We start from the raw sequence: 24,388 nt of genomic DNA, 5'->3' as shown, positions 1-24,388 counted from the left end.
ATGTTTTTAAAACAGAGTAAGAATCATCGGTTTCGTTGTAAGAAGCAAAAATTACGTGGTACTTTTAGAATAACCCGATTTTAGCAACTATGCGTGATTTATATTCTGCTCTATAATTTTTTTGTCACTTTGAGGAATCTAGAACATTTATCTTTTTACTGTCTACCTACATGTAATATTTGCTAATTATTTTTTTATAACTAACAGCGCGTTTAATTTCCATAAAGGAATTTTCTCTCCGTATTCTTCCGACAAAAATGATAAGTTATCATTGGAAACTTCGTCTGAAATATCTTTTGATGTTATGTTTCTCACTTCTCTACACTATATCTTTGAAAGAAGCCAACCAGTTCTCACAAAAAGCATAATGAATGTCTAGAAAAAGGGATTCCTCAAATAAAAATTTGGAAAACTGAAGCTTAATATATTCATTTATTAAAATTAAAAAAGATTTCAAAGACCTAGTTATCGTCGTTCTCTTAAGCTGGCAGGTTTACGAAAATATCGACTAAAATTGAGGAGTAATATGTAGTTGTAGTGTTAAAAAGGCGATATATACTCAGATGTCCTGTATAGTTTATGTTACTCCTATGGATAATATAAAGAACATTTTGCACAATCATCTCAGTCCTTTAAGTTAAGGACATCGAAAACACTATTTAGTCCAATAAAATGAGTATTCACACTACCAACCCAAAGGTAAACATTTTTTAATATAATTCGATCTTAGCAAAAAGTTAAAATTGAATTTGTTAATAGAAAATAATTAAAATTATCCCAAAAATTATTTTTAAATCTTAGAATAGTTTCAAACAAAATCTAGAGCATTATTTTTTTTAAATCGACTTTAGTTATTTTTGAAATACGTGCAATAGGACAAAAGAAATTTACAATGAAAGATTAAAATTTGTAGTTCAAGTATAAAAAACTGAAAAATAAGAATTTTCCAACTTTTCTCAAAATTAGTTCTACAAAGTGTGATAAATAATATCAAAGATATATATTTTTATTATTTATTATTAACTAGTTGAAAAGAACAGTTAAAAAATCAAGTAAATGTATACCTTTATGGGGATACAGGTATCATGTTTGTATGAAAATATTAAAAAGGAGATTGGAAACATTTGGAAAAAAACATTTTTTTGTAATAAATAAATATTTTTTGAATAAATTAATAGATAATATATTTCTGAAATTATTTGTTACACTCTGTATATATGATTTCAAAAAAGTGGAAAATTTAACAATATTTTCATACACATTCAAAAATGGTTCACAGCTCAGCTATAAAATTTTAAATGGTTCACTGCAAATATCTATTTCTATTGAAGAAACAATTTTATAAAACAATTTTATCCCTACATTTTTTAAAAATTTCTATCATATTATTTTAAGGTTTTAAGATATTTTATAGATGATTTTTAGAGTATATTTATGAAAATTTTTATTTCCATATAAATCAATTATATATTGACATAAATAAACATTTATTAAAAATGCAGGGTTGCTATTTGGATAAAAATTTTAATCCTCATATTATTGGACTATGTTATATTTACAAGAAACGTGTTTCATTCACTAAAAATACTCCTACTAGTTACACAATGCGGCTAATTTAAGATAAAGATATACCCTTATTTATGTTAAGCTTCAAGAAAAAATATTTCTAAATATTCTGTCACTTCCGTATATATTTAGAAAGTATTAATATGATACAATTATTCATTTTCGTCCTTCCAAATTCAATAAAATTGGTTTACTTATAAATAAAATCAAAATGACTGTTTAAGTACATTTCTTTTATAGAAAACATAAATAAAAAATTTTTTTCAGGTTTACAATTTCAAAAAGAGGACGCTATGGATTGTGGTCTAAAAAAACTCCGTTCGAAAGAATTAATTCTGAGCACATCCTTCACCTTGAAGAATGCTATTTTGGTTTAACAATTAAGGATGTCAGGTTTTGATATTGTAGAAAAATATATTTTTCCCTCCTTTCGCTCCGTAAACCCGAAGGAACCTCAATGGCTAGAGCCACGGGCTTTAATAAAGAAAATGTTAGTCACTTTTTCGATATTTTAGAACGAATTTTCGATAAGCATAAATTTACATCCGACACCATATTTAACGTGGACGAAGCTGGTTTTACCAATGCGCAAAAAAGTCTCCCCAAAAAATTGTTCGTAAAAGGAAGCACCAGGTAAGGAAGTCTAACAAGTGATGAACGTGGCGTCAGTACAACTATGATAGGTACAGTTAGTGCTGCCGCCGGGGTATATATTCCACCGATGATAATTTTTAATACAATAAAATTTTATTTATGCATCTAAATGTTCTTGATTTTAGGTCTCTTCTGTTTTAAAATTACAGTAGAGCCTCTTTGTTATTCTATCTATCTATATTCTTCTCTGTAACGATTTTTTTTTAAAGACAAATGAAATTCCTTTATACAAAAATGTTTCCAGATAACGAAGAAAATCTTCCATATAACGAATTAAAATGCTCCGAAAAAAATCCAAAAAGTAATTTTTATTAATAAAATTACAGAAATGGTGACAAGGGGAGGCACATTAGAAGAAACTGCCAGCTGTCGGAAAGTTATAGGCGAGCGGATCACCCCCAAAAAATCGCTTAGAAAACAAAAAACCGACCAACCTCGTTCTAGCCGCTAAAAACCATTTATATTTTCGAGGAAGCTGAATACGAATATGACATTTACTATTTTCCAAAGTTGGGGGAACATGGTCAAAATCGAGTTTTAAGTCGAAAATCTGGAAAAAATGAATTCGTGATTTTTGCTGTTCTGTTGCTGTTGCTGTATTTTGGCGAATAATGAATATTTTTTCATGAAATTTTTTTGGCATACCCTTGAACCAATTCAAAAAGTAAATAAATACATCCGAATCCCCCCAAAAATTTTCCGGTTGTATAGCAAATTCCGGAAAATTTTTTTTAGGCTCTCCCGACTTTGTGCATACGATTGACAAAGTTGAGTGAGGAAGTTTAAAATTTACTACTTCTGAATGCATGGTACTAAAACTAATAATGTGATTAAGTTTTTGGGAAAGTCTCAGATCTTAATATGTAGAAGAAAAAAAGATACAGCGATTTCATGATGCGAGTTTCGACTTGATTGTGATTGAATATCCTACTGGTGATGATATAATAGACTCGATACAAGATCTCGAACACCAAGAGGACGACGAAACGGATGATACTGAGGAACCAGAAAGACCGAAGCCCTCAAAGTCCGAAATGCTGCCTGCTTTTGAGACCATCAGACATGGTTTCCAGTGTGTTGAAGAAGTGCCTGATAATGTTTTCCAAATGATGGTGTGAACATTTCTATGAGAAGTTACAAACACCTGTTCAACAAGATATTAGAAAATATTTCCCAGCTCAAAACAAATAAATTACCATTTGATCTGTATACATTTTCCTATTGCTTCATAAAATGTACTGATTTTTGTTGTTGTTTTTTATTATGTACATATGTATATTTCATGTAGATAAATGAAGTTTACATAATAAACATAAAAAATAAACAGTTTATTTTTTGTTCTAATTGAGTTTTTTTATATAATATCCTTTGTTACATTTCATAAAAACACAAGTACTACTATTTATATGTTTTTTCAAACTTACAATACAATTTCTTTATAATGAAGTTTCTATGTAACGAACTTTTACTTTGGAACCTTCAATTTAGTTATATGGAGGTCCTACCGTAGTTTTTTTTGATAATTTTTGATATATTGATAAAGACTTAAAGAAAAGTCGAAACATCAAAATTTATCTTTCTTTTAAAAACTATGAAAAAAATTATTTTAAAACAGACGAGACCTATAATCAAGAGCATTTATATACATTAATATATCAAAAGGTCTAAGAAATAAGAAATTAAAAATTTTATTCTGACCTTAAAATTGGACCACCTCCCGCCAGTATTGTTACGATTTCGGACAAAGAATATATAACTCAGATCTCTTTGTTGAATGGCCGATAAATTTCCAAAAACATATCAACTGCAATGTACATACTGCTCAATGGCCATATAATATACAGCAAAAATTTGCAGGCTTGTGAGTTTGTTAGAAAAAATGGAATGGTCTTACTTCATCTGCCTGGCTATATCACCCACCGTTTACAGCCTTTGGATATAGCATTTTTTGGTCCTTTGCAGACTTATTTTACACAAGCTCAAGAAACGTTTCTTCGCTTATATGAAGGGGATAAAATATATCAAACGTAAATGTCAAAATTACTAAATGAGGCATGTGTCACAGCGGCCACTGTGGGAGTGCCTTCCGTGCTTCCAGAACTTGGTCAGTAAATAGGCCTGTATTTACAGAAGACCAATTTGTACCTGCCGATGTTTCAAGTTGGGATTTTCTGAAAGCGTTGGTGATATTCATACTGAACACACCAGAACTTCAGAGACTGAAGGTAAACCGTTCACCTTCAGTCTCTGAAGACGATAACTTGGTTATCGAAACGCGCTTCGAACATTGTAATTGTGAGTGTTGGTGTAAACAGTGGGTTCAGCTGATGTTTTGCAACCTCCAACCTTTGTTACAACTTCTTTCAGTAATGATGATGAAAATAGAGGTGACAACAAGAATCATCGATTTAGAGGAGTTCTTGAAGAAAAAATCATCGCGATCAATGAAAAATCAAAAACCAGATGGTACTTTGTCTTCTCATATAGCGCCAATAGCTCAGAAAGCAGTGAAAATAACATGCAGCCTTTACAAATCACAGTTACACAGAATAAACTTGGAAAACTTCAATAAAATAAGTATAATCAAACAAACAGAAAATACTGGTTCATGATTTTGTGCATTGTGTGAAGGAACCAAGAAAGAAGATATGATACAATATATGAAATGTCGCATTTGGATTCATACACGTTTCGATAACCAAGTTATCATCTTCAGAGACTGAAGATGAACAGTTTATCTTCAGTCTCTAAAGACAATAACTTGGTTATCGAAAGCTCGTCAGACAGTGTAATCGTGAGTGTTGGTGTAGTGGTAGTGTAAAGAATGTGTTCAGTATGAATATCGCCAACGGTTCCAGAAATTCCAACTTTTTGCTGCAGTTGAAATGTTATATTGTTGTAATTATTGCCGAATATTAAGCTAATGGTTCATTTTAGAGGTTATTTCAGAAAGGTATAAAGTCATAAAACCTCATTAGGTATGCAAAGGGACCACATAGTGATCTAACGAATATTTAAGCCACTTTCATAGTTTCACATTGATTTCATAGTACCCACCCGGGTTGGGGTAAATTTATGGGTTTAGCCTATTATTATCCATTCACAAACACTGAAAATAGTGTGTCAAAGGCGTGCCGGTAGGATACTCTTAAAAAAGAAAGCCGAATCTGAAATAGAGTTGGAATTAGGCAGAGGCACTAATAGAAGGTTGAACGGTATCTGTTATACGCAAAACATAACTGTATAATCTACTACCTAAGTAATCCGTACACAATAATTCGATATTGACACTGAAAGAAAATATATATCACTGGCCAGAAAACATACTTTTCCGAATTCTCTTACGCAATTTCTTGAAATTTTAATATTACAAACAATACTATTTCAAGACCTACACCTATTGCCGACACCGAAATTTTGCCGAACTGGACGGAATTTCTTATATTATTACTCTACACCTTTCTGAAATAGACTATAGGAAACTAACGGTCCAAATGAGAAAACCGGTTTTCTATATTGCACAAGATTTTTTTTTGAATTTATTTTTTACTATTATAAATGGTGTTTAATAATATTTAATAAATGGTTTTATTTTGAAATTTAAACAGTTAATTTATTTCCTACTACTTAATTTTTATTGACACTTCTTCTTTTATATGGCGAATATTACAAAATTGGTCCTACTTGTAGGACAGATTCTGATGGCGTCAAAAAATTTACTACTTGGTCAGGATACTATAATAATATATATTTCTTTTTCGCCTAGAAAAACTACTGATCTTAATAGATTTTAGAAGGAAATCATTTTACTGAAAAATTCGGAAACGACACTGGTAACGTATCAAATTATTACTTAGTCTAACACAACAACAAAAAAACACCTAAAACAATTTTGTTCTTACGTAAAATTATATAAAAAAGCTGCAATGTGTTCGAATGACTAAAAAAATTTCATTGAATCAGTGAAAGTATGAGATTATCTCTATCTTGAATGCGACGTACTGTATACATACAAAAAAAGAACGTATACACATTTAAATACATTTTAGGATTTTATTTCCTAATTATTTTGTTTATACTATAATGGTCACTTTCAAAAGTCCCTCAAAAAATTCGGGAAAGTGAAAGTTATCTTTTAAAAAAAGTCCTATCATTTGCAAAATTTTATACAGCACATAAAAATAGATTTGATTAATTTTAGATGAGGACGGAATAAGAAAAAATGTCCAATTTTTCTCATCCAGTCAAAATAATGTTTTTATTATCGAGTTTTCAGTTACCCTGACAAATAACTGCATTAGTGTTAATCTAAGCTCACTATTGTGTGGGTTCGCACTCTACTTTAACCGCTGCGGAACTTGAAGAGTTTGGTTTGAAATTTTTGAATTGAGCATTGTCCAATTATACATAGTTTTTTTGAAAATATTGTTAAAATATTGACTGTAAAAACATCAACATTTTAACAAATTTCATTTTTAAATTGGATAGGTATAAAAACATGATTTTATTATAATTTCTAACAAAATCCTTTGATTGCCACAGATAAATCCTGACACAGGTCTAAAGCAGAATGATTTATTATTAGCAAAGGAAACGATAATTCATCACTAATAGAATTATCTGTTGAAATAACTGAAAATACCTATAAAAAGAAATATATATGAAGCTTAGTTACTTTCTATGCCACAAAAATGTGTTGATGCTTTACAGAAGCAAAAAAATATGTAGGCAATTATTTGGAAAGTGAAAGAAAATATAAAATAGAGGTTATAATAATAAAATATTTGTTAAGATTATTATTTTGAAAGTGGTTAAGGCACATTTCAATATAATTAAAAAATAAGAAGGGAACGTTCGTTAATCGAACATGAATTATGCATTTTACCTCTCGTTGTAGTAGGGCAGTTGCAAATCGCGCAGCGTTTTCTCATTTTAGCTAATTTATGAATAGATAATGATGAAATATTCCGGGGTTCAAACGAGGTCTGGCTATTAAATAAGGAGACTGGTTACGAAAAGGGGTTTTATTATAAAAATTATCATACATTCGAATGCCCCCCTTCAATATAGTCCCCTCCCCTCGCCACACACCTTTCCATACGTTTTTTCCTTTGATCGAAACAGTGCTGGAAGTCTTATTTGGTGCGAGCCTTTAGGAACTGCTCTGCTTTACCGCTTCCATTGACTCAAATCGGGTCCCTTTCAAAGCAGATCTTTTTCTAACCTTTCAAGGAAATCTGAGCAGATCCGTTGACGCAAGAGCTTTTGGAGAGGAGTCAGGTTATTTGGCACCAGCTTCGCACAGACTTTTGTTACAGGGGGAACTGGGCGCTAGTCATCTTCAGTGCTCTCTCGGCCCTCACTAGAACGTTTACACCACTCGAAAACACGTGCACGAGATAGAGACTTGTCCCCATAGGCCTCTTGAAACCATTTATAGCACTCAGTCGGAGTTTTTCCCAATTTAACGAGAAATTTGAGATTAATACGTTGCTTCTATTTTTCGTCACACATGGTTTTACCCCACCCGTCTAGGACGCACTCTATGCGTGCAGTCTCGTTACTTATAGCCAGACCTCGTACACAATAAGTTGTAAAGCCCAATTACAGTAGTTGCTTTCCAATTTATTAAGCACTTTGTCACGAAACCAATGGGCTCGACGAGGAAGGAGGGAAATCAAAATGTCTCCTATGTTGTAATTTTTTTAAAAGTTAGCCAACGTTCTACCACTAACCTGAAAACTCACTTAAGAACTTAACACTGTTTAATAATCATCTCAATAAAACACGGAGGTATCATCTAAAGTAGCCTCACCGTCGTCATCATTTCATAATATTGATGAAGGAGAAGAGCTTCCCAAGAAGAAAAGTAAAAAAAACTATCGAAGGCTATTTAATAAGAGAAAATTCAATGCAAAAAAATAGTTTCTAGAATGGTTTTAGTCATAATATATTTTGTACGTTTTCAGATTTGAGGTATTTGTTCTCGAAGAGTGGATTTTAATTCCCCAACTCCTATCCTAATACAATCAGACCTACAGTTATGAATTTTTCAAACGCGATTAAAGCTGAAATGATTATCGAATTTGCACATCTCGAGAAACATCTACAAAGATTTTCGTTTAGATTCGACAAAAATATTTGAACGTAAATGTTTATCACAAAGAAACTCATTTGAATCTTGGTCTGATTCGAATACATGGTTCTTGTACTGCTGAACATCGTATTGGATTAGGGAAGGATTAACTTCAGATCATATTTCTAATTCCGACAAAACGAGAGTTAATTTTTGATACCTTTTAAAACCTTGGCAACAAAATCCGAAACGACTGCTCTTGGATTTAAAAAAAATCAAAGAGTGGGTAACGACAGTAGCTACAGCTAATGCTTCTGGCTCATTAAAGCTGAGGCAGCTGCTTATTGGATAGGCCAAAAACCTAGAGCCTTTAAAAATGTAAAAGTCCACTACCACAACCAAAGGTATGCATTGGTGGACGGCCCGATATTTAGTGATTGATTTTACAATTTGTACCTGTCACCGAAGAGTTTTTGATAAAAAAAAGCTTCTCAGGAAAGATTTTCTACTATCAGATAATGTGCCATCTCGCCCTGATGCCCAAGAACTGTGCAGTGGTGGTATTAAGGCAATCTTTCTACCCTCTAATGTAATCTTGCTTATACAACATCTAGACTAAAACAAGTCACATTAAAAGATGTGTCGTACTAGATTGCATCAGCGTGGAAGGAGATAAAAACAACCACCGTTCAAAAATCTTGGAAAAATTTATTTGGCATTGACGGGCCATGCAAAAAAGCGCCTCAGTCCGAGAACGTGAGTGAACTAATCGAATTAGCCAATGAGTTACCCGTTGAAGATCAACAGCAAAAACAGATGGAAATTACCGACGAAGAAATCATCAATATGGTAACCGGTACTAAAGACAGTGAAGAAGATGATAATAAGGACGAGATAACTCCCAAAATATAATACACCGACGGGCTGAAGGAGATCGACGTTGCTCTTGCTTTCAGAGAGCAACAAGAAGAGTGTACGCCACCCGACATCCTATTTCTACAGCGTTGCGCAACATTGTATCGTCCAATCAAGGGAAGAGGTTATCTCAGAAGACGATCAAAGACTTTTTTAAGAAATAATCTATGTTTCCCCTTGCTTACAGGTCTGTAATTGTGATAATTATTTGTTTTTGCTTCCAATATACCAGTTTTGAAACCTTTCACGAGGTTTTACGTCTTTTTCACGATAACTGAACTTAACCTTGTGGTCCCGGTACCAATTACCTCGGATAATCGGGAATCTACTGAATTATTCAAAAAGTTTGAAAAGTGGTTAGGATTTTCCGAGGATCGCCAGCTAAAGATGATATGTGTTTGCAAAAATATGTGAAAGAAGATACAGGAAAAGAATTAAGCTTGATTATAGACTGCCGGACACGCTGAAACAGGTTTCTTGATATGTTACTCAGCTCTCATCGACATAGCATCTGAAATAAAATTTACGGATGAAGGATAGTACAAAATCAAAAATGTTGATAGCGTACAACCCTTTAATTTGGGCGTTCAAGTACTATGTAGAAGAGAGTCTATCCTAATAACTGAAGAAACAACATTTCGATTTATTTTGTAGAAGTTGGAAAAGCAGGATACACTTTTAAGTAAAGAACTTTCCGTTGTGCTACGTGCAAAAATGAAAAAAAGACGCAACGAAATTACTGCTATGTTGATTTACTAACAGCATCCAATTAAGTATGACCAATAACTGAAAATGCCAAATCCTACATTTGTAATGCCAAATCCTACATTTGTAATACCAAAAAAAGGATAAGTTCCGGCAAGAAATGAAACATTTTATGCAGTCATTAAAGACGACGTTGAAAACACAGAACTTGTACATGATGTAGACGTAGATAATAGCCAATTATCTCTGGAAAATAATTCAACTTTACAAGAGAAATTATAAATGCATCTAAAAAAATAAAATGAAGATTACATTAAACAGACAGAAATTACAGAAGAGAGAAACTTTGATAAAATATTAAAGACAGAAATAACAGCATTTTAAACCGATAGAGTGAAAGAAAATATTTGATTTTGTTGCATGACTATTTATTAACTATCAAATTATTACACTACCACTACACCAACACTCATAATTACACTGACTGACGGGCGTATCGATAACCAAGTTATCGTCTTCAGAGACTGAAGGTAAAATAGACAGTAAACAAAACAGTTTACCTTCAGTCTTGGTTATCGAAACGCCTGTCAGATATTGCAAGTATGAGTGTTGGTGTATTGGTAGTGTAAACTGTGTGTTCAGTGAACATCACCAACGGGTCCAGAAATTCCAACTAACTATCAAGCTAACAAGTGTAGAGGCAAAAGGAGGATTTTCGGCTGCTGGCTACATATATAGTTCTATAAGAAGTAGATTGTGAGATAAAACCATGGATGCCATTTGTTTCTTAAAATCATATTTTCAAAAAAGAAGTGACTGATTATTGGATTATTTCATATTTCTAACTTTATGAGTAACTATTTGGTAAGAAAAATTGAAAGACTTAGTAAACTAAATTCATATGATACTCTTTGTGAATAAAACATACTGATAATAACTATTACCTCAGATAAAGATTAGAATTTATAATTTTAGTGAACTGGTATAGTACAAAAGTACCTACAAAGTTCTACCAAATATTGATATTTTTTTATGTAACAGGAGCTTTTATTATTAAATAAGTAGCCGAAGTGGTGAAATAAATAGCCAATTATTAGTAAGCAAGGCGTTGTTGATTTTTGTATTTTTAAGTTGATTATAACCATAATACAGTTTATTATTTTTAATTCCATGAAAAAGGTATCCTGCAGGATCCTGCTGTTACGAAGTTAATCCCCCGTTATTGGAAACAATGCGGAATTCCAAAACCCTAATTGGACAAACTTCCCGAATACACTGTTTACACCACCACTACTTCAACACAGGTAAACAGTCTCTGAAGACGATAACTTGGTTATCGAAATGCTCGTCAGACATTGCAATTGTAAGTGTTGGTGTAGGGTAGTGTAAAGAGTGTGTTCAGTATGAATATCACCAACGCTTCTAGAGATTCCAACTTAGTTTGGAACAAACTTCGGTAAGTTTTGTGTCCAGTATCAAATTTGAAAACGTCACAAATTAATTATTTGTTACCGTGTTGAAGATAAAATATACTCGATTAATTGAATACATAATACGAATACTACAGAAGTATTTTTTTGAAATTATATGTTTTACTATATATACCTGCTTAACCCCTTTTATAGTCTTCTTCATTGAGTAATAATGCATATTCCGAAAGAAAATTTTGTTTTAAGCAAACACAAATGTAAATCTAAATGAATTTGAAATATGCCTACATAACCTCAATTCTACAGTCAGTGTTTAAAGCACAATTTTGAAGCTTACGGAGCCCAAACGTTTATCTGGTTTTTGAGGGGCACGGGGAAAACGCAACTGTGCTCGACTCAAACGACAATTTGGACCATGGGTTTGAAGCATTGTGCACCCATTTGCTCGATTGAGTGCTCAAATAGTGTAATTGGAAAGCTACTAGTATTGAGACATAGTATATTTTGGCAGCATATACCGGCACATCCGCACGAATAGTGTCATAAGTCAAAAAATTGAAACATATCTTTTATTGTACTATTCGTGCTGGAAAAATGAAATGAATTCATTTCAAACGCTATTTACTCGATAGATTTTTTGACTTATGACACTATTTGAGCGGATGTACGTGCTGTTGAAGTCTTATGAGTATTTGAAATATAAAATTACAGCTTTGGACTGAACCTGCTTTCAAAATAGAGTATAAATATTGCTTCGATAAAAACTTAACCTACATTTTTTTCCTTAGTGACTTATATCGTAAACTAGGTTTCATGTGTATTTCCTTAAACATGAATAAAGATTTAACTATTTTGATGTTTGGGCTGAAAATATAAATAGGTGAAAAATGAAAATTTTCAATATCCTAAAACGTTTTGTTTTTGGAAAATATTTAATACTCAGCGCCCCTTGCATTGTTTCACACAATAGCACAAACCGAACATCTGACTCTTTATAAATTAGTAAGCAACTGTATTAATGCCAAATGATTTTACTTCTTGTACTCTAGTAAAAAACTATTTTAATAGCGGATATTAAATACTTTTCCTTTTTACTTTGTTCTGATTTTATCTTTCAAATTTCAATTTAAATTCTCTATATTTGGTATTTTCTACTTTCAGATGAGGAGCACATTTATAGTTAGCTCCAATATAGATTCAGTGACAAGAAGGTAATATCCAGAAAGAAGAATTTCTTGTATTGGCGACATCATGACAATATTTTGAACAGGCTAAGATAACAATATCAACTTTGACAAAAAACTATTTTTTTTTTTGAAGAAATATGTTAATGAAAGCCGATTACTACAGATATTGTTTGATATCACGAGCTCGTTTTCTTGTGTTCAGCACAACAAAATGGCTAGAGAAGACATAAAAATTATTACTGTATTAGTAATTTTGACAGGAGGAGATTATATAACGGAATGGGCCGAGATAATAATAATTGTACTAAAATGATGGTCATCTGTGAGCACAAAAAATTGAGGAACACCAACAAGACCAACTGCACTTGAAACCTAAGGACTTTGAATTGATTTGTCTCTCAATTTCCAAACAAGCTTTTTATATAATATTGAAAAGTAGAACTATTTTTCACCTTTTAGTTTAAGGATCAAACCATCTTTTTGTCGAGGGTTATTTTGTTAAATATTCAAAAAAATCATTAAATAAATGGAAAATTTAAAACTTACAAGTCTAAACAAAGTAGCATCGTAGATTTTTTTTATTTTGATCTAATACAAACAGCTTTATTCAAAAAAGAAAATATGATTATCAAAAAATTATCACTGAGAAATATTTTAAGGGTAAGGATTGAAAAGGCAATTACTGGATCTAATTTGTTAGTACCCAAACCCTCATCCTCCAATTTTTCCTTAAAAAAATGTATTGTTTTAGTTAGAGAATTTACCATTTTGTAATTATTCGGGTTAACCACCCCTTTGCGAAGGTCGTTGATGGAACTAAGAGAATATATTGGTAAAATTACAAGAAGCTAAAGAAAAATAATAAATTGAATGGTTTGGAAGGTCAACTTATTAAGGATATGAGGATAGTAACGAAATGATTACCATCAAATAAAACAATGAATGTTATATTCAACATTAATAAAAAAAAGTTAAACAAGTTATTTTTTTGAAAATGTTTTGCTCCAGTAGCAATCCAATGAAATCAATTAATTTGAAATCATCTGATTGAAGACAACCAATCAGTAAAACTTAATTAAAATAGATCCTATGGGCTGTTTACACGTTGCCATATTTCAAAATGTTACCATTTGGTTAATACTGACGAAAATATTAATTAAATTATAAAATCAAATATACCAAAAACTACTGATTACGATAAAAAATGGATAGTATTTATGAACTTTTGCAATACCAGAAAATATAAATTATATGGAAATCGGACAGCGGAAGTATTGGCGTTGATTTTAAAGGATTGTTAGCATGAGGAGAAAATATTGTTCTATATGACGAAAACTGCAATCAGATCCCTTTAAAAGGAAACAAAGTTCGACAGCATTAAGTTCCGTAGAAGTAACGAAAATGATGAATTTATGGAATGAAAATAACCCTGAATGTATGCAACGGAAATTCTATCACATACCCGAGGTAGAATTAACTTAGCGAGGTGGGGAAGCTGCTGCTTGCTTGACTGACTTTTTTTGTATCGAATGAAGCAACGATGGTTTCGTAACAAATCGAGTTGAATATAACCTTGTATTCAGCAAGACTTTCCAAGGTAGTTCAAGAATGTGTACTGAAAACAAATTTTCAATAGAAAACAACAACAGCAACGTTTGTCCTGCCAGATTATTTAAAAAATTGATGCCAAAAAGGGGCCCAAATATTAAAATCAACAGATTATTCCTAAGAATGAAACTCCTCTGAAAATTCGAAAATGACCACCCGTATTATAATATGCCCATTGGGAGAAATACAATTCAAAATTGGGCAAAATTATCTGCCGAAGTGATTGGATTGAATACAAAAGAAAAAACATTCTCCAATAGATCGACGGTTAGACGATTGGCCAAAAGTGGCGTGCTTATAAAAATTACGGGTCATAACAATGCCAATTCAATGAAACCCTATTTGAATATTAACATCATAATCAAAATATTAACAGCATGTGTATTAAAAATACATCTTCATTAGGGTGGGCTAAAAAAACTTCTATTTTTTTAGCTACCACGAAAATATCGTCCAATATGACGAAAAAAAAAAAGTTTGAACTCTTAATATCAATATTTAGAGGTGCCTCGCGATTTTTTATTTTCCATTTAAATCACACGGGAATTCTTTTTGGAATTTAACGAATTATTGTGTAGTAAAAATAATTAAATATTTTTGTAAGAAATTAAATGGCCTACAAAAAGATCTAAAATAATTTTTCGCTAAGTCGGTTAAAAGTTATTCGCAGTTTAAGTTCAACCTAAAATAATACATGATGACTTTCACAATCTTTTATAGTTTTATTATAATAAAATTGTCTGTACCCACAAAGGTTGTGATGAGTCTGGCGGAAAACTTTCTTGACCAAGGAAGAACAATTGTAACAGACAATTATTATACAATTTTGGGGTTAGCAGAAAAGTGCTAGTAAACCAAACCCATTTATTGGGAATATTGCGAAAAAATAGGAAAGGACCACCCATAGACGTTATGCAGAATAAGCTGAAGAAACATGAAATGACTAACAAAAAAAACGGAAAAGGGGTAACAAAATTAAAATGGAAGGATAAGCGAGACGTCTTGATGCTTTCTACAAAGCATGCGGATGAGACAGTAAGCATTGACAGACGATCAAGAATGTTTGTAAAACCTCGAGACATTGTCGTCTATAACAAAAGCAAATCTTCTATAGATCTCTGATCAAATGCCAAGCTACAACACTTCCTTGAGAAGGACGTTGGAGTGGTATAGGAAAATTGCTATTGATCTGTTACTTGGTACAGCAATGGTAAATGCCCATATTCTTTATAAAAGAATAACAAAAAAGAATATATCTATTACTGACTTTCAAATTAGTGTACCAAAAAAGTTAGTTAACAAAGAAACTATGGATGTGGCTGATCAAGAGACGCCAAAACAAAAAAAAACATTGCCTAGTGAAGAAAGAAGGTCCAAGTCACAAGGTGAGAAGAGATTGTGTGAGGTGTTGTGAAAAAAAAATAAAAAAAAATTATTGTAAAATCCGAAGTAAAAAAAGTGATTACTTGATGCAGGCTTTATTTTGGAAAACCACATTATTGTATTCCGTGTTTTGAGGAAAAACATAAATAATTGTGATTATAACAACAATTGATTGTTATTGTATTTATTTTAAAATTAAAGTTTCATTTTTATATACAAAATATACCAAAAATAGGTTCAAGTTATGTAAAAATAACACAAATTAATAATTTTAATAAATATTATTTGAAATATGTTGAAGAAAGTAAAAAGAAATATGAACAGTAAGGTTTTTTGTTTTACAATGGAGTTGAAGATGGTGAAAAAAAATCAAATGGACCAAGTGTAGGGTAATGTTTCAGGACGGTCCAACCAAACTGTAAAACACCTTTAAATGCAGTACCTTGGGCCATGGAGAAGGTTTAAAATAAAACACATCGTGTGGTCCCTAGGACCACTCTGGGGAAAGTTCAGTTGAGGGCCTATGGACCGCACCAGGGCTCAAGGTGTTAAAAACATAAAACAACATATTTTTCATGATTTTCCTCATTTCTTCTTACCAAATTTATTGAGAAAAACTTATGTTACATAACACGATTCGAATGAAAGCTTTGAAAAATGATTTCAATGTAGTCTGAAGTTTTTTGATTTGATTCAGTCTATTATTCAATTATTTATTATTTAGAATCAGTTTTTAACGCTTACATTCGAATCGTGCTATATAACAAATGTTTCTAAGACATTTTTTTTGTATGTAAAAAATTATAAAAGATTGTGAGAGTGATCATATGTTATTTTAGGTTGAACTTAAAGTGGGAATAACTTTTAACCGAGTTGACTTAGCGAAAAATTATTTCAGACCTTTTTTGTAGGCCGTTTAATTTCCTACAAAAATATCTATGGAGGCAATAAAAGAAACAACTCAGATAATGGAAAATGTAGATGACTTGGTACTGTTAGTGACATTACAAGATTATAAAAGACCTGATCAAGTTAAGCAAAAATTAAAAATATACAGAACACAACAATAATCAAAATAAGATAAAATATATGGTGAGCTCCAGATGAAATAACAAACAAATGCTTGGAAGTAATGGTAGACAGTAAAACTAGAGGAAGTATATAGATAAATTAGACAATAAACTATGTTGTAACATTTCTTAGCAAACATATCTTAATAAAAATCTACAAAATAATGACCAGCAGCTGAATTAATGTGCTTAACCCAGGAAGACGATATTAAATTTAAAATTGAAAAAAAAATGACAAAGGTAAACCGTCCCTAGGTAATGAGCAAACCTGGGACATGCGTCAGGATAAAGCATAGGAAAAGTTTAGTTTTGCGAAAAAATTTATCTCAATACTAAGCTGGAGCAGAAATTTATGCAATTGAAAAATTTATCTAGTTCAATCCCAAACAGGAGATCATCATCCTGTCCGATAGCAAGGCGGCCGTTAGAAATTCAAGCTCTAATATCATAAAATCCAAACTTATTTGGGATTGCCTAGAAAAGTTAAACGAGCTAGTCAAGAAAAATAAAAAATTAAATAGCTGATGAGCTCGCTAAAGCGAGGGCAGACAAGTCCTTCATGAGACCCAAACTCTTCTGTGGCATCAGCTACAGAATAATGGAAAAATCACTGGAAAAGGTAGATAGGAGCAAAACGAATTATTCAGACAATCTACAGGAGCTGAGTAGAGTAGATCTGCTGAATGTATCAACATAAGTAAGAACGATCTACAAATACTAACAGGAGTCCTATCGGGGTACTGTCACCTCAACAGACATCTGAAGACGCTAGACTTAGTTCAGATTTTGTTGTACAGAGGACTAAACTTCTATCCTCCACAGTCCTACACTACTATGAAATAAAAGACAATGATCTCTGACGCTACAGTCATCCCACATTTTGGACTTTCTAAAAGGAGTGGGATTAACACAATAGATCCTTTAGGTCGCAGTGTATATGACACCCCAATATCCACATACATACATAGAATTGTATAAAGAAAAATATTGAGAAGAATATCAGGTCTCGGAAAAATTCAAAAAAAAAACGAGTAACCAACAATCATGAATCACCAAATAACGATACGTAAGGATATTTCAAGGTTTAAGAAATAGAGAAAGTCGGGTTCAAAATAATAAGAAATTATACGAGTTATTCAGAAATTGGCACGGATTTTGAATGTAGAAAATTGTATAACACACTTTTTTCAAATGGCATCTTCATCTTTTCTCAAAGTCAGTAAGGAATCTAGGCTAAAAAATAGAGAGATCATGTAATGTAATGTTTTTTTTTTAATTAAAAAAAACGCTTTTCAACTTTTTCTCGTTTTCTTCCATTTCCAGTATCGTTAAGTAGTAATATTCTTAAACTTTTTTGAAGAGTCTAGCATAATTTTTGTTTTTTTCAAACACCTACTGAACTCAGTTTTCATTCAATTATGCTGGTACTTACATTTCTTCAGGAATATTACAAAATATTTTAAATTAAAAAATATATTCCCAAAAATTTTGGTTAAACATTAAAAACTAAAATCAGGTGGTATATCTGTTGGAAAACAAAGTAACAAAAATATCAGGTCAAGCAATTTTAGAACATGACGTTTTTTTTTCAAAATTACATTACATGGCACTTAGCACGATTTTCATTACAAATCTTCAACTAAAGTTCAATACCATAGAGATATTGCCGTAAGTAGCCTGATCCTTAATTGATGTCACCTTAGGGCGTGAAAAGGTTTCAAAGAAAAATGTACAAGAGGAAACACCCTATAAAATAATATCTTTCTCAAAGGATTTAATGGAAAATATTTCATTAGACAATTTTGAGAAGAAGAAGAATAATAAAACTCCATGACTCTTGAAGGGCAGGGGCAGTATTATATTCTAATAATTTTCAATTCCTAGAAGGAAGTACGCAAGTACAAATAATTTATTTTGTTGGCCAAGACTAAAATTGCATATTTTATTTGAGCAGAATATTTTTTTAATTTTGTGTATTGGATCTACAAGCATATAAGTTAATTTTATTACTTGTCCAGCTTATTTTGAATACTATTATAAAGAGTGAGAATGTTTTGTCATCATAATACGCATATTTTCAGCCCAACATATTCAATTCAAGTTATTGATAACAATACCTCGTTTAGTAGAAATGAAGTATTTTGAATGAAATGTGGCATACGCCACATTTAAAAGCTGTATGATATAAACATTTCTAATTAAACGAAGTCTGCCACAAAACCTCTTGCAAATTTTCGATAGGTACTTCGGTATCTTCTTCGGGATTAAATATATCCGGTATGGGAGGATGACAATGCATATAGGGCCATTTTACTATATTGCCGTTCATCGTCCAGCAAACGGCCTGGCACTTTTCGGGCGTGCGACTATTCTTGCAATACCAGAAGGCTTTGCCCTTGTAAACGCTTTTTTTATAAAACACGAAACCGTCAACGATTAAACGAGGGCAGCCGCGTTTTCCGAGGATGCACTGGATCGTACCTAAGGATTAAAATAATACACAATATTAGGTAAATTTTGTTCTTTTAAGCAGAAAAACCACATGCTGAGTTTTTATCTAAATGTTTTCTATTAAATACTAACTCATAAGGTGCTCACATGCAATTTTTAGTTTTGCGATTCCTACAGTTCTATAGTTCTATACAAAGTTATACATTTTTTTTTAATCATATTTTCTAGCATACTTGAGAGTATACTTAAGTTAGGTGACACACTAGAGATATGGATTGCGTGAAACTTGTTTCTATCTTGAAAACTAGTTTCTCCTTTAATTCACATGTTCAAATATTAAAAGTAACTAGTTGCAAATGTACCTTTTGATGTAGAAGGTGTAATTTTCTTATTATGGTAGGTAAAAAAGACGCCAAATTAAGAAGAAATTACCCTTTTAGGCACATTTTAGTAATAAAAAAATGCAACATAGTGCTATGTCATTTGAGAAGAGCTAAAACAATACCCAGATATGTTATAACAGTCCTATAAGATAAATCAGCTTATTAGTGATCATTAAGTTGATAACTGGGAAAAAGAAAACTGATTTGGGGTTGCAAGAAGATAAACTGCTAATAATATTAAGAGGTAAGTAAATAGTTTTTAATCGATAGTACTAACAAAAGGTAACACTGACAAGCTTATGAAAAACTTATCAAAATGCATAGCAATAGCCGCAGATAATTGTTTAAAAAGATAATTTCCTATTATTTAAGGTAATTAAAAGTAAAATAGAAAATTTAGAAAAACAATTAAAACGAATGGTACTTAACTATAGTACCGGAGATACTAAACCCAAGCTACCGATGGCTTTAGCGCGAAATAAAAAATGTAATTCACCATCATTATTAACAGCTTTGTTCAGTTAGGTTGCAAATTCCTCGCGGAAATATCCTTCTGAGTTAGATACACCTAAAATTGCAGCGAGAAATGGATGAATCGACAAGAAATCGTTCGAAAAATAGACCGATGACGAAAAGTTGCGTCGAATACTACCTTCAATATAGGTAGAAAAGAATTGAAAGAATATCAGAGTTTTTTCCGTGTTCTAAAATTGTCAGATTGTAGTTTTTTTGCCGAAATATTGACAGCAAGTGTTTAAAAACATTCAAATTAGATTATCCCGATGGTTTTAACTGCTACTGGGAGATTTAAGATTCATTAGAATATACAACAACGCGAATAAAAAGTAGAGAATACTACAACGTACTTGAAAAACATCGAATTCCATTTTGAAATAAGAATGATGGATATTCCAACAGATTAACGGATTCATGTCAGTAGATCGTTATTGACCTGGTTCGAAGTAAGAAATATCGAACTATTGAAGGGACTTTAGTTTTACCAGATAAAAAAATTTAGGGGGAATTGTGGTTTCGTTGCATTTGAGCTCACAATAAACAATATGCAACTAAAAATGAACTTTGAAATGCAATACAGAATATCTGGTCTGAACCAAATTTTTTAACTAATTTGGTTGACAGTATGTCTTTCAAAGGTTACTAGTTAATTGAGGGGTTATAGTTATGCATCAATCACTTTCGATGCATTCTAAAATTATATTATGTAATTCTTTTAAAAGCGTTAACCTCATGTTAGTTTCTCTATTTTGATTATAATTTTCATTATCATCAAAATAATATTTTTGAGAAAATCAAATAATAATTGATATTAAACATAGTTGGCATGCCATAAAATAAATATTGTTGATCATGGTAGGTATGCTGTTTTATAATTTTATTCTATCAAGAGTTGAAGTAAATGGTACCTCCCGCTCCGTATCACATATCCCTGGTATGCTGTTTTTTCATATTCATTTTCCTATTCTCCTCACAATTTCTTCATTGGTTTTTCTTGCCATCCATGGAACTGTCAAAATTCTTAAGTAGATCCACATCTCAAATGTCTCCAATCTGTTCATGGTGTTAACTTTCAGTGTATAGTCTTCCATACCATACAATAGCACGGACAATACGTAGCATTTTGTGAATCTTATTCTGAGGTTGAGGTGAAATTCAGAGCTTGAATTTCATGAATGAGCTCCTTGCCTTGATTTCTACGTCTGATGACCACTCTTCTCATAACCAAATTATCAGATATTTGAACTTTGTTACCCGTTCAATCTCTTTGCTATTGTATGATAGTTTTAATTCTTACATTTTACATGTTGATATTGATTCCCATAAGCCGACTGTGTAATCTAACTATGTCCAGGAGACTGTGGATGTCATTCATGTTGTCTGCTATCAGGACTGTGTCATCGGCATATCGTATATTGTTGATCCATGTGCCATTTACTTTGATACGTAATTGTTAACTCTCGAGTGCTTCTTGAAAGATGTTTTCCGAATAAAGGTTAAACAGAAGTGAGACACATCCCCGCCTAACACCCCTAAGGATTTTCTGGACCTTTGAAAGTTCGTTATCAACTTTAACTGCAGCTGATTGGTTCCAATAAAATTTTCAATACAGCGTATATTTTTCTGGTCTATGTCAAGTCGCCTCAGTATTTGAACGAGTTGGTATGGTGTTGCACTCTGTCATGTCGTGTCGATTAGTGTAATAAAAAAATTATAATTGTAGTAGATCAAATGTAGAGTACTGCGTCATCTCACAGGAAAAAATGTAAATTTATGTATATGAACTGTGTGTGAAATTGTGGCTTCAATCATTTTAATCTCTTTGTGGTAATTTTTGAAGAAGCCCACTTTGGTGTATATTACTACAAACGAAAAAACTTTCTTAACCGTTCTACAAACGCCGTTGATTTCATTTTTTCATGATTGCGTTCCATTTTTTTATACAAATAACAAAAAACCACCATCAATAAATCTTCGTGCGCTTTGTATATGCAAAACAACCTTCGACCCTTTCCTGAAGAAACTTTTGAACAAAAAGATCAACATTCCATAAATGTGTGGCGAAAACTTTGTATTTTCTTTACTTGCCAAATTTAAGAGATGGTATGGTCTTCATTCATCCAAATTGCATCTAAATAATATCCTGAAAGATAAAAGTGCTTTTTATCCCCATTGCTCTTAAATTTCTACTCGGAGGAGATATTGAATGAAGTTTTGGAGAACGCTTCTGAAGGTGTTTTGGTTAATTAAATACATTTTCGATGTTCTACCATTTGAAATGTATCTCGAAAGAACATTTGCAAACCAATAAGTTACCGCACATATGACTTCATTATCTGAAAGTCGTTGGCAACGCATAACAAGGAAATATTATTTGCTATTCTTGGTGTAAAAAGCAATCACAAGAGGGTAAACCCCATTACACTCGAGTAGTTCGAGCGTTTCCTGATGTGTGGAGATGCCTGTGGAAATTTATCTCGAACTTCTGTAGCTTGCAGTGTTTGGGAAAGACGTTCTTTGGCAACTGATTTCACAGACCTGCATTTCTTTTTCTGCAGAAAGGAGTCTCGATAAATGACGTTTTGGGCGTCTACAGGCGATCTCGATGTTCATAAGTAACGTCTACCTGTCGAGTAGGGCTTACAAATACTGTTCTAAGTGGGATTATGTTGGACAGCTCGAAAGTGCATTTACCATGTTAGTATCGGTAAAACAGAGTCAGGTCAGCGACCTTTCTTCTATGCTTTAAGGTGTCGAAGTTTTTGGTTACTCTGAGTCGCCTATGAGACGAATTGCTCTCTTATATATAAAGAAGAGCATCATAAAGATATGCTTGGGAGCCGCGCTCCAAATGTTCCAAAGATGGGCGAATCTGGGCTTTGTCGATCAGATCAGAATACTAGATACTGAAATCAAATGCAAAGGACCCTATTCTGGTACACTATTTAAGCAGTGTACTTATGTAGGCAGGTTTTTCTTTGTATTTTTTTATTTAAGGTTTTGTTAAATCAAATGATACAATAAAAACATTTGAATAAAATTAATAATCCTCGTCTATGTTGTTCAATCAAAGCCACTTTTAAACTTCTACGATTGTAAATGGTTAAGATTGAGATGGTTAAAAACATATAACATAGAAAACAAAAAATAATACCAAGAGGCAAGAACAAATACAATAAAACAATAAGAAAAACAAAACAAATATAGAGAAACAAATACCAAATAATAACACAAAACATTTTATAGGAAAATAAATGAGAAAGAACAGGTATATAAAAGTAAGACAAGATAAATTAAACATTAAAACGGTAGAGTAGGAAAACAAGTTTAGAAAATTTTCGCAAGGAGAAATTAAGAAGGAAATAACAGAAAAACCAACAAAAAATGAGGTAATACAAGTTATAAGAAATGGACAAACAACTGGGAAAGATATAATAAATAAGGAAATGATAAAGTATGAAGAGGACGACTTAATAAATTGATATGGTATATGGATAGAGAAAAAGATGACAGAAGAATGAGAAATTGGACAAATATTTACAATACTCGTACACAAATGTAAAGATCAACAACAGTGCTAAGGCTATAGAGAAATAACTCTTATAAATTTTGTTAATAAAATAATATGAACTATAATACTGAAAAGCCTGGCGAGTAGAGAAAAACTTATTCTAAGAGGATACCAGTGTTGCTTATCCATAAAAGTAACAACGTGTGAAATGAAGGTACTGAGAAAAATAGCGGAGTCAAAGAGACTAGTTAAAATAAGGAACGACTTAATTAAACGTGAATTAAACATAAAGAGCGCGTTTTGAGAAATCGAACAGTTGAGATGGTTTGGAAACAGAGAGAATAGAGGAAAACAAAGCAATTGAGGTGATATGGGTAAAGGAAATAGAAATGAGCTAAACAGCAAGCAAAGGTAATAAGATCAATATTAGCCTGGATCAAAATTGATGAAAATGAATACAGAATTAATAATGTGGAATATACGGTTAAAGAGAATAAAAACACAAAGAATAAAATTAGATACAGAACGTAGAAGAGAAAGGCACAAATCAAAGTGGTTAATATAAATAGAGGAGGACCTGAGTAAAATGGAAAGGAAAGACCAATGATAGTAATTAGCGATAGAGTAGAATAAAAAAAAACACGCGGCTAAGCCAACACTAAGTGTAAATGTGTTACTGTGAAAGATAGCTGTTGCTGCAGACATCTGGATCGTTCAACTCTTTCCAATCCTGCACATCCAATTATCTAGCTGTTCAGGTCGATTTATAATTCTATTTTATTTAATTTTCTGTTGATTTGACTTTATTTATAAAATTAAATAAAATTAATAGCTGAACAGTACTTAATGGGACAGTATTTGTTGAATACGTTATTATTCTACATCATTTATTGGATCATAGTTCATTAAATCAAAACTAAACATAACTTGTTC

The 24,388-nt window shown here is 32.0% G+C and overlaps 1 protein-coding gene and 1 long non-coding RNA gene across 5 annotated transcripts in view; one reads left to right on the top strand and one right to left on the bottom strand.

The window, feature by feature from the left end:
* Window positions 1–12,592, top strand: part of LOC130442155 (uncharacterized) — a 39,552-nt gene extending 26,960 nt beyond the window's left edge. The window contains exons 2-3 of the long non-coding RNA XR_008909673.1: window positions 1,834–11,372; window positions 12,508–12,592. This is a non-coding gene — a long non-coding RNA (uncharacterized LOC130442155). The remainder of the gene's footprint in view (window positions 1–1,833; window positions 11,373–12,507) is intronic.
* LOC130442153 (protein bric-a-brac 2-like) overlaps window positions 1–24,388 on the bottom strand; it is a 73,875-nt gene that overhangs the window by 34,323 nt on the left and 15,164 nt on the right. The window contains exon 5 of one of the 4 annotated variants that reach the window (XR_008909672.1): window positions 18,712–19,075. The exons of 1 other annotated variant lie outside the window; for it this stretch is intronic. Coding sequence is in view for 2 of the 3 variants with exons in the window: in XM_056776235.1 (XP_056632213.1) it covers window positions 18,789–19,075 (287 nt within the window). In the remaining variant the exon portion in view is untranslated. Of the gene's footprint in view, window positions 1–5,832; window positions 19,076–24,388 lie in introns of those variants that run through there. 2 more of the 4 variants (XM_056776237.1, XM_056776235.1) reach the window with 2 other exon arrangements.

This window comes from Diorhabda sublineata, chromosome 3 (genome assembly GCF_026230105.1).
Source record: "Diorhabda sublineata isolate icDioSubl1.1 chromosome 3, icDioSubl1.1, whole genome shotgun sequence".
In the NCBI taxonomy this organism is placed as follows: domain Eukaryota; kingdom Metazoa; phylum Arthropoda; class Insecta; order Coleoptera; family Chrysomelidae; genus Diorhabda; species Diorhabda sublineata.
This window is presented reverse-complemented; position numbering and strand designations above follow the sequence as displayed.